At 56.2% G+C, this 11,272-nt stretch overlaps 1 protein-coding gene across 1 annotated transcript in view; it reads left to right on the plus strand.

Annotated features, from left to right (window-relative positions):
- The first annotated feature begins 1,484 nt into the window (after positions 1-1,484).
- The window catches only part of LRRC52 (leucine rich repeat containing 52), a 10,476-nt gene continuing 688 nt past the window's right edge, over positions 1,485-11,272 (plus strand). Inside the window, 1 exon segment of the mRNA XM_006104690.3 lies at positions 1,485-2,106. Coding sequence (XP_006104752.1) covers positions 1,485-2,106 — 622 coding nt within the window.

Raw genomic sequence — 11,272 nt, forward strand, 5'->3', positions numbered from 1 at the left:
CCCCAGCCCCGGGCCCACGGGAAACCAGGGCCTGGGCATTAACTCTGCGCCATGGCCGTCCTGCGCCAGGTTCTCTCCTGGGCAATCATGTGAGATCCAGCAAGGAGCTTGTTTTTAATTATTGGGAGCAGGTGAGCCCCAATCAATCCAACCCTGCTTCAATTAGTACAATGATCATCTGGGTCATTATTTTAAGTGTTTGCATTTTCTACTTAAATAAGGTCACTTTCAATTTGGTAAACACTCCCAAGTCATCATCTTAATTCGCGGCCGCCACCGAGGAATGCTGAGTAAGTAAACAATCAGGCGTCGGCCACGGCCGCTGTCCACCGGGGCTTATTCATGGCTCTCCTGGCACCGAAGCAGGAGACAGAACCAACCACCGGAGACGTTCACGCATCCGCCGCTCAATAAATATTTATTACCCACCAGGGGCCAGGCACCGTGCTGGGCTAAATATAGCCTTCATTACTTTATTAATAATCACAGCTAAGTTCGATTCGAATGTTTTAAATAATGAAATCCTATTTTCTTAAGTGGATGACACATTCTAACCTTAAGGGGCTCTCCCCTCCATCCGGCCCAAAGACCCAGAGGTAGGTAGTGAGTATAAGCTCACGCCAGACGCACTCATGATTTTAAAAGTCTTAGGAGAATACAAACGCTAAGAGATGGTTCATATCAACGCACTCAGATTTTTAAAATACATTTGGGTTTTGTGTTAAGGGGAGTAGCTCATACTTGTTCAAATGGTTTTAAAAACACCAGCGCACCCATGTGTTGCAAATGCAGGCGGCGCTGTGCAAACAGGAGAGCAGTCAGACGGCGCCCTGGCTCGTTTCAGAGGAGGCTCCCCCGCCCCGTCTTCACTGACAACACCCAAAACACGGCACCCTCTCTCTCAAGATCCAAGGGAAAGCCCCTCTGAGGAGGAACCCGTCACTTCAGGCGCCTCAGGAAGGAAGGGAGTTGGACGGGAGACCTCCCTGTTCCCTCCCCAGCCCGTGGGTTAGGGGCCCAGTGTAACCTGACCACACACACACTGCAGCCCCACAACCCCAGGGACAGCCCCTTACACACAAACCCCCCAGAGAGGCAGGGCCTGCTCCTCAGCCAGGCAGTCCCCTGAGCCTGCTGACATCACAAAGGGGTCAACTGGCCACCCCATTGTCACGTGGCTGCCCCCTGGCTCCCCTTCACTGGCAGACACAGGGCCAGGGTGAGAGCTCTCAGAGCCCTGCGGGCAGGCTTCCAGGAGCAGCCTGGGAGCCAGCCACCTGGCTGGGCGGGCGGGGAAGTGCAGGGCTGGCCTCGCGTTTCAGCTTCTGTTCGCTTCTCCTGTAATGGAAAATCGCTTCGCACAAAACTAGACTGCTAGTTCTTTCCGGCGCCCCTCCCCCGCCCGCCCCTCCGCAGCCTTCGGAGGGACAGCCGGCCTGTCCCAGAAGGTGGAAGGAGAGAGCAGTCACGCGTGGCTGCCTACTATGTCCCCTGCTTCAGGCCCTGGGCCCAGGTGGTTACTCTTTTCCTTTGGAATGGGACTGGTGTCGGGGTCCAAGTGTCCACCTAGTTGTCAGTGTCAAGCCGAGGAGGTGATCTGCACGGGGACCCAGTTAACGGAGTACCCCCCTGACATCCCCCTGAACACCCGGCGGCTCTTTCTGAACAACAACAGCATCACCTATTTGCCAGCCATGAATCTAGGCCTCCTCAGCGACCTCGTCTACTTGGACTGTCGGGACAACCTGATCAGCGAGGTGATGGATTACACCTTCATCGGGGTCTTCAGGCTCCTCTACCTGGACCTCAGCTCCAACAACCTGAGCTGGGTCTCCCCGTACAGCTTCTCCATGCTCAGCAACCTGGTGCAGCTGAACATCTCCAACAACCCTCACCTGCTCGCCCTGAATAAGTACACCTTTGCCAACACCAGCTCTCTGAGACACCTGGACCTCAGGAACACCGGCTTGCAGACCTTGGACCACAGCGCCTTCCAAAACCTCCTCACCCTGCAGACCCTGTACCTGAGCGGGAACCCCTGGAAGTGCAACTGCTCCTTCCTGGACTTCACCATCTACTTAATCGTGACCCATCTGAACCACCCAGGTGAGGACGTGCTGGGTGTGGGGGAGGATGTGCTGGCGTCGGACCCATGGGTTCCAGAAAAGGGAAGTCATAAGATGTCCAGGCCTGGCCGGTGTGGCTCAGTGGTTGAGTGTCGTCCCATGCACCAGGAGATCACAGGTTCGATTCCCGGTCAGGGCACATGCCCGGGTTGCGGGATGGATCCCCAGTAGGGGGCATGCAGGAGGCAGCTGATGGATATTTCTCTCTCATCGATGTCTCTATCTCTCTCACTCCCTCTCTCTGAAATCAATTAAAAAATATTTTAAAAAATATTTTAAAATAATAATGATGAAATAGAAAAAGAGCCGGTCAGGATGGGAGGGCCATCAGGGTGAAGCTGATTGGAAGCATTCTTACTGCTCTGCAGGGCCATCCTTGAGTTGACTGGAGAGCCAATAAGGAATTCAAAGAGCTGAGTTCTACTTGCCCATTAGCTGCCCTTGGGAAACTCAATTTCTCTGAGCCTCAGTTTCCTGATCCATAAAGTGGGGACAATAATGTTACCAAAAATACAGAGGTGTCGTGACACCATGAAACAGTGTGTGTGGAAATGATAAAGGACCAGTAGGGCAAAGTAATACAGGGACACTGTATTCCACGGGGAACTATTTAGGCTCAGTGACCCGCTGTTTCGGGATCTAAGTGCCCTCAGTCACTCACAGGCAGTAGAAAGTCCATAGTACGATGTATAGAAGGGGAAGTTTGATAGGCAAGGAGGGGGCACGTGAGCACCTGGACAGGGAGAGAGGGAGAGGGCAAGGCTGGGGACAGACTTTGATAAGACAGCGCCTTTGTCTTCAAGGTGCTCCCCTCGTAAGGCAGACGGGGACGGCCTGAATTGGGAGAATGGGCCACGCGTGCCACCATCCCAGCAGGGAGATGTCAATGTCACAGGCAGATTCCCAAGTCTCATCTGGTAGATTTCTATCCACTGTCCCCACCCTCCTGCCATGGCCCCTGGGCTCCCCGGTGCTTCCTCCCTCATCTTTCAGCCCAACCTACCTAGGACTGAGCTGGGCTATTGGGCAAGTTATGGACACAGGAGTTCAGACCCTGAGAACAAAACCTAAGCCCAGATCAAGGCTTGGCCTCAGCCTGGGCCATGGGACTGGGGCGTGGCCAGCAGAGCCAGGTGGCTGTTGCTGAGTCTGGAACTGAATCTTCACCTAAAGACAAGCCCCACCTCCAGAAACAGGTGTGGACACGCAGGTGGCTTTCTATGGACGAGGGCAAGGAGGGCAGCCCCACTGTGGGCAGACACGGCCGGGGAGAAAGAACCATCCATCTGGTGTGAGCTGGGGATGTGGAGAGAACCGAGCAATACCTCTGCCCCAGGATCTCCCCCTCCCCTGCTCCCACGGGGCTGAAATTAGCCATTTCAGATTCACCCTTCTGAGTCCCCAAAGTGCCCTGACCTAGAAGAGGACCCTACAAAACTACATGAACTTCTGGCCCAAATGATACAAGTGCCCCTAAACCTTTATCAGCTCTCTGAGAGGGAGGAGGGAATTCCTGGGAAATCCAATTAGCTGAGCTTACCCTGGAACCTTGAAGGAAGTCGGGGTCCAGGGAAGAATGGAGAGGCCCTAAAGCAAAAGGCGCCAGGCAGGGCAACAGTGAGTCTTTCCCAGCTCACCTGTCGGCTAAACTCGCCCTCCAGAGCGGCTGTAGAGGGTGCTCCACTCTTCAGACTTCAGGATAACTCACTGAGTAGGAATATCGAAACTTTGATGCTATTACCAAAGGTCTTACCTAAAGAAACCCTCCGATGAGTTAGTCGCCAGATGCACTGACAACCATCATTTCTCGGAGTTCAGGACTCACTTCGGAGCCCGCACACCCGGCAGTGGAGGTGCGCGGTCGTGTGCCGGCTGCCGGGCGCTCTCGCAGGTAGAACAGACCCACTGAGGCCAGCAAAGAGGACAGCTCCTGCCGGACTCTGATTTTCCAGTCGCTGCTGCTACTGGAAGGCGGGAGGGCCACTGAGCTCTGAGGGACAGCGCTCCCTCGAGAGACGGGTCGGAGCCCCTGGGGATGCTCTCAGAAGCGCACGTGACGCTACGCTCCTGGGCAGAAGGACCCGGCCTCCGCATCCCCCCGCCCTGCCACCCCAAGGTCCGGTCCAGCGCTGCCCAGTGGAGACCATCTAGATCCGAGCTGTCCAGTCCACGGGCCATGTGGGACCACTGCACTCTTGAAATATGGCCAGTGCAACTGAGGAACTGAATTCCCCATTTTACTTCATTTCAATATATCTAAACGGCCACGGGAATGGCTAGTGGCTACCACACTGGTCAGGCCACCTTTGAATACAGGCTGCTTAAGAACCCAGCTCCTCGCCCTGACCAGTTTGGCTCAGTGGATAGAGTGTCGGCCTGCGGACTGAAGGGTCCAGGGTTCGATTTTGGTCAAGGGCATGTACCTTGGTTGCGGGCACATCCCCAGTAGGGGGTGTGCAGGAGGCAGTTGATCGATGTTTCTCTCTCATCGATGTTTCTAACTCTCTATCCCTCTCCCTTCCTCTCTGTAAAAAATCAATAAAATATTTTTTTTAATGAATCCAGCTCCTCACAGCATGGAGCTCTCCCCACATCCAAGTTCAACACTCCCCCACTGCCATGGGGCAGCCCACAGTCCACTCAGCTCACGCTCTGGATGTATGTTCACTATGTGGCCAAGCTGTTGGGGTCCTTTATCACAGAGGACGAAGGCGTAGTTCCTGTCTTTAATGAGACAGTCTAGGGACACAGTGAGAGAAAACAGAGCCAGAGCACGGTCCTGGTGCCCGCGCTGCCCGGGTGGCTCGGGGCGAGGCCCCTCTGAGTCTCCAAGTCCCTCTTGCTTGGGGTAGGGGTGCCGGGTGAGACACTCGCTAAGGCCCCTTCCGGCTGGCAGCCCAAGGACCAAAACAGAGAGAAGATGCCCTTGGAGGAAGTGAGGGGGAGCTCGTGGTTAGCAGACAGGGTCCCAGCTGTTCCTCGGTGGGGCGGTGCCGAGGGGGGTGTCCGTAGAGATGAGGCCCTGGTCACACAGTTAAGGGGTGTGATCGCGAAGCAGGCAGCCTCTAAGTCTGCCCTCCCGGGGGAACTCCTGTTTTCCTGCCTCTACTTGACCAGAATGACGCCTCCAACCCCCGCCTACAGGCCCCCGACTTTCCTCCCAGGCCTGGCCTGCTTAACCAGCGGTTCTCAAGCTCTAACGAGCCAGGAATCCCAAGTCCAGAGAGTCTGACCAGAGAGCTGGGGGCACAGGTGCGCCTCGGCCACGTTCTGAGGACCCTGTAACCATGGCCTGTGTTCCAGACCCTCAATGGCTGCTCCAACATGACCTGCGCTGCGATGTTAGTGGTTGATGATGTTACGAAACGCCTGCCTCATGGGGCATTTGCGATGTGACAGGGGACAGTCAGAAACAGTGAGAACGCAGAAGGGGCAGGTACCAGGGGCAGCAGGGGACAGTTTCAGGACAGGGGCCCTGTGTCGGCTCTCAGTCATGGTCCTGGGCAGTCCTGCTGGTGTGAGGTCTGGGCAGCAGTGCCAAGAGGCAGGGCGGAGCCCCCTGGGACGTCTGCAGGGGGCAGATGGCTCGGGCCTGGCTGCTTCGGGTCCAAGTCATTTGAGGGCGTCTGAGCAGAGAACATCTTAGTCCTGCATTCAAAGCTGCTGTCGTTGGACAACGGCCCCATTTCAACCCAGAAAGTAGAAAGTCACCCATGACTTGCCAAAACGTAGATTTCCAGAATGAATTCAGGTCCCCGCACTCTCCGCTGACAATCTCCTCCATCGGGGATTGCAGTGGGTGGACTGGCGGGGAGCCGGGGAGCCGGGGAGCCGGGAGCAGGCATTCCTGGCTGGCGAGTGCTCCGCCAGCATGGCCCCCACCTTCTCACTAGCACCTGGCCTGGCTCCCTCCAGCTGTCAGCCTGGGACCACCTCAGGAGGGCAGTGAAGGGCTGAAGGCACAGCTGAGTTGATGACCCTACTCCAGGGGTGGGCAAACTTTTTGACTCGAGGGCCACAATGGGTTCTTAAACTGGACCGGAGGGCCGGAACAAAAGCATGGATGGAGTGTTTGTGTGAACTAATATAAATTCAAAGTAAACATCATTACATAAAAGGGTACGGTCTTTTTTTTTTTTAGTTTTATTCATTTCAAACGGGCCGGATCCGGCCCGCGGGCCGTAGTTTGCCCACGGCTGCCCTACGCCATCCAGAAAATCCAAGAAACTATGGGGGGCCAGTGCGGTTCCGGAAGGGTCCTGGTGATTCCCCCGGACTCAGTCCCGTGGGATCCCTGAGCAGGTGACCTAGGTTCCTGGGAGCTCAGGAAGGCCAGGCCTCCAGGCACGGCCCCTCGGGTTCCCATGTACTCGGGCCTGCAGGGCAGCAGTGGACGGTGGGCCAAAGCAGCCATCGGGCCTCCTCGTCTCCCTCTGGGGGAAGAGCTCCCCGTGCCGGAGGTGACCCAGCAGCATGTGGGAGCAGCTGGAAAGGGCCAGGGGACCAGCCGCGAAGGGCTGTGGTGACTTTCTGGGGAGCAGGCAATGTATGCTGAGCCACGGTCCCTTCTACAGACCAGGGAAGAAGCAGTTCCTCTCGGATCCATGGGGTTCAGGCTGGATTTCTGGGAGGGGGCTCCCTGGGCGCCTGCACGAGCAGCTGTGGCTCTGGGCCCAGAAACTCCTGCTTCCCGGCATCGGATTCTGGCACACGGCTCCCACCTGTGAGCAGCGTGCTACATGTGGAAGTAAACAAGGGGTGGGTTATGTCTCCTTAGGAACTATTTGCCGGAAGAATTTAAACATTAATGACGCCTGTAATTACACCTGGGAGCTTTAACTGGGGCGAATGCCCTGGCCCGTGGAATGGGGCGGAGCGAGGGACTGCATCGGGCCCGGTCACCTGTGTGCCGTGAACAGGCCCGGAGTCGTGCAGTGCACATGTGCACACGGTGCCTGGTAGCTCTTGGTCAGAGGCAAGGAGATCAGGTGAGCCAGAGGGGGGATCTTTACAAACGAGGTATTCACTCTGCAGCCTGGGAATAATTACAACTGCCCGTGGGGTGACAGGGGTTAGTTCGTAAAACTAACTACGTGTCAGGCACTCCAGGCCAGCAGATGGCTCTATAGCAGCCGTGGGCAAACTACGGCCCGAGGGCCGGATCCGGCCCGTTTGAAATGAATAAAACTAAAAAAAAAAAAAAAGACCATACCCTTTTATGTAATGATGTTTACTTTGAATTTATATTAGTTCACACAAACACTCCATCCATGCTTTTGTTCCTGCCCTCCGGTCCAGTTTAAGAACCCATTGTGGCCCTGAGTCAAAAAGTTTGCCCACCCCTGCTCTATAGCCTCTACGCCATCACACCAGACGAGGGGAAGGATGGGTAATTAAAGAAAAGGAAATGACATGACACAACAGAAAGCAACAAAGTGGAGGGAGAGGGACACAAATAAGTAGGGTGAACAGAAACAAACAGAAATACTAAGGCAGGAGGCCCTGAGCGGGCAGGAGCCTTTCCCGATATATAAGAGCTCTACAAAACCACAACCTACTGATTCAAATGCATGGTTCGCTAGACTGGGTGAAAAGCAAAATCCAGCTCCATGCTGCTCACAAAACTAAACCTTAAATGTAGGAACGTGGGAAAGGACACACAAGGGGGAGCCTGGCCGAAGAGATTCCATACGGCCCTCTAATGTCACCAAAGGAGACCGTAAGGCAAGACCATCACTTGAGATGATGAGGAAAAGTTCAGTGAGAAAGGGTAGCTGTCCCAGGAAGAGATGTCAGGTGTAACTTCCTGCATCTAATAACTTAGCTTGAAAATTCGTAAAGCTAAACTAAGCAGAACCATATGGAGAAGTCGACAAATGCACACTTAACTGGTGACTCTATTATTTTAATATTTTTTACTGATTTTAGAGAGGAAGGGAGAGGGAGAGAGAGAGAGACATCGATGATGAGAATCATTGATTGACTGTCTCCTGCACACCCCCAGCGGGGATTGAGCCCACAACCCGGGCATGTGCCCTGACCGGAATCGAACCACAACCTCCTGCTTCACAGGTTTGATGACCGCACTTCTCTCAATAATGAATGCACAACTAATCGACTAATAGCAGCTCAGAGACGACAGTTCTGAAAAGCCAGTAAAGTCCATACAAGTCAGAAAAGATCAAAAGTCGGTGACGATATAGAAGAGTCTGTAAAACCACAACCTACATCCGTGCAACAATGTACCTAATAAAGACAGAACATGTTTTCAGGACACATGCCAAATGCACTGAAACTGACTTTCCTCAGCCATAAAGCAAATTCTCAATCAATTCCAAAGGCTTGAAATCATAGAGAGTATGTCTCTGGCCGCAGTAGAATTAAACTAGAACTCAATAATAAAAATATTACTATCGAATCCCCCAAGTATTTAAAAATCAATTACTTCTCTCAATGAATGGCAGTTCCTATTAACAGGAAGGGTAATGATCAGACACAGGTTACAGGAGCTGAAGTCGGCTTGTGGGGTAGGGAACAATGCACCCTTTCCTGGTGAATGACCACCACGCGACGGGGCGATCGGGGTGACAGGAAGAAATGCTGCAGGTGGGCAGCGGTGGGGACAGTATGTCCTCTGAGGGACGGGGAAAGGCTCCTGAGTGGGTGCATTTACACTCGACCTTAGAGGACAGAGAGGAACTGATCATAAACTTGAGAGGCAGGCGCTGGATGCGGAAGGAAAGGTGTAAGGCAACTCTGGGTGGGCAAGAGCAATGGCGGGGCAGGAGGCCCTGAGGGGGCAGGAGGCACGGAGGGGGCAGGAGGCAGGGAGGGGGCAGGAGCCGGAAGTGCTGAGAAGTCGGCGGGAAGGCGGGAAGGGCAGGTGCTCCGGGCTCAGGGCCCGGCCAGGTGCCCAAGGGGATCCGAGGCCGCAGGGGAGGAGGAGGCTCTGAGCCAGAGCCCTGGGCACAGCTGCGCTTGCGGCAGGGAAATCCCAGGCGTGTGCGAAGGGGACCACTGCTGGGAGCCTGGGGAAAGTGGGCATAGGGGCCTGCTGCGGGGACGGCTGGCACCTCCCAGGGACAGGGAAGGGGAGGAGAGAAAGTCGGTAGAAAAACCCAGGCACCCTCCCCAGGGCCCCCCACACCCTCACTAAGAGGAGCCGGGAAATCGCTGCCTAAGGGCGCCTTTCAAGGTGGCGCTCCAAGTGGGGAAATGAGTGCTTCATGTTTAGTCTCTCTGCAGCCCGAGCCCCAATTTGAAAGCCAACTCTTTTTAAAAATAGAATTCGATACCCCCCCCCCCCCAAAACACACCCAGACCCTCGAATCCCACGTTTCCTTCTCAGGCACATCTCTGCATGTTCCTATTTGTGTCTGCATGTTCCCGGGCAAGTGACAGAGCCCCCTCCTGCCCGAATTCCCAAGGAGCCTCGCCGCCTCGCCCACCACACCCCGGGCCTCCCAGAGCCCCGACCGACCCGGGCTGACCGGGCCTCCCAGAGCCCCGACTGACCCGGGCTGACCGTGAGGCGTGGAGCACTGTCTCTGCCCCTGGAGGCAACCTGGAGGGAGGCCCAGGACCCGCCCCTGCCCTCTCCTGCCAGTCACCTTGGGGAGGGGCGCCCCAGGTGTCCACACTCAGACTAGAGAGGGGCTCCCTTCCTTCCTCTCCTCCCCTCTGTCACAGACACCTTGCCAGCATCCCCTCCCAGAGGAGCCCTCCCCACACACCCCCGGAGGCCCTCCTGGAGGTGACACGGTGTCCCTGGAGGTGCAGGGTCCCAGCGGCCACGTGCAGGGGCAGCGTCCAGCTCGGACAGGGCCTCGCCTCGGCCTGGCCGCGCCCTCCTGCCACCCCGCCCGCTGCCGGGTCCCCGTCAGCTCCAATCACGGTTCCTTTCTCGCCTTCTCCTGCTTCTCACTCTAACACAAACCCGATTCCCCTCCCTTCCTGAGCGAGGAGCTCCACGCCCTACAGGGTCTGGAGTCCCACCCTGAGTTTAGGGGGAGCTGCTCTCCGCACCAGCTCTGAGGCTGCCTCTTCTGCAGAACACACTGCGATCGCTCAGTGAGAGGTTCTCATCTCCCCGTGCTGCCTGGATCCTGGGGTATCTAGAACCTTCCAGATGCGCACCAGCTCTGCGTCTGTTTCCTTCTGGGTGAAGGAGGATAACGTTCCGCGTGCGGGTGGTTCTAAGAATTCCGTGGAGAGCACTGGGCATCGCTCAGCATGTCGTCAGAACTTGGTCAATCTTCGCTGCTCGGCTTTGAGCTTTGCTAATTCCAGCCCCGGTCCCACCCTGAGTGTAAGCCCCGTGGTGTGGTGCCTGCAGTGCATTCAGCAGCTTGTCCCCCCACCCCCACCCCCACCCCCACCCCGCAGCTCACCCGCCCCAGGACTCTGAGAAGAGTGTCATTCTCTGCACGTCTACAATGAGGCTGGGATTCGGGGGGAGAACGGGCACCCGCCATGTGTACAAAATTCGTGCGTGACAGTCTGCACTTGAACCCTGGGCTCGCTGGCTGCAGAGCCTCTTTTTCCGTTTTATTCTGAAGTCCACGGGGCTGATGTGGGAGGTGCTCAGGGAAGGAGCGGGCCGCAAAGTCAGCTGCTAAAAAGGACTGAAGACGCGTGTGGACCATGTGACCAGCCAGTGATGCTTCCCCGGACGGCTCTCTCCCCACTGGTTCCTCCCGGCTGCGGAGGCAGTGCCCGGGACCCACAGGAGGCTTCCAGGGAATCTGGTCCCTGAGCGTTGAGACTAGTGGCGTGTGATGCCTGGGGTGGCCTTTGTGGTCCTGGCTGGGCTCAGGCACAAGTGCAGAGAAAAACACAGCTTGGGTCACCAGGAGGGAGGGAGGGAGGAAGGGAGGGAGGGAGGAAGGGAGGGAGGGAGGGAGGGAGGGAGGGAGGGAGGGAGGGAGGGAGGGAGGGAGGTGGTGAGCACCAGGGGTGGGCTGTGGAGTGTCCACGCTCCGTGGCCGTCTTGCTAGGTTTCCAAACCCTCCCGCTCCTGTTGTGGTGTCTGGATCTCTGAGGACTGTTGGAAGCAAAGCCCATTTTCGGAGGTGACCCGAAGGAAGCTAAGCTGGGGCAGGAAGGCAGTCCTGGGCTCCACGCTTTTCAAACTTAATGGCCAAAAA

Source organism: Myotis lucifugus, unplaced genomic scaffold (assembly GCF_000147115.1).
Source record: "Myotis lucifugus unplaced genomic scaffold, Myoluc2.0 scaffold_590, whole genome shotgun sequence".
NCBI lineage: Eukaryota > Metazoa > Chordata > Mammalia > Chiroptera > Vespertilionidae > Myotis > Myotis lucifugus.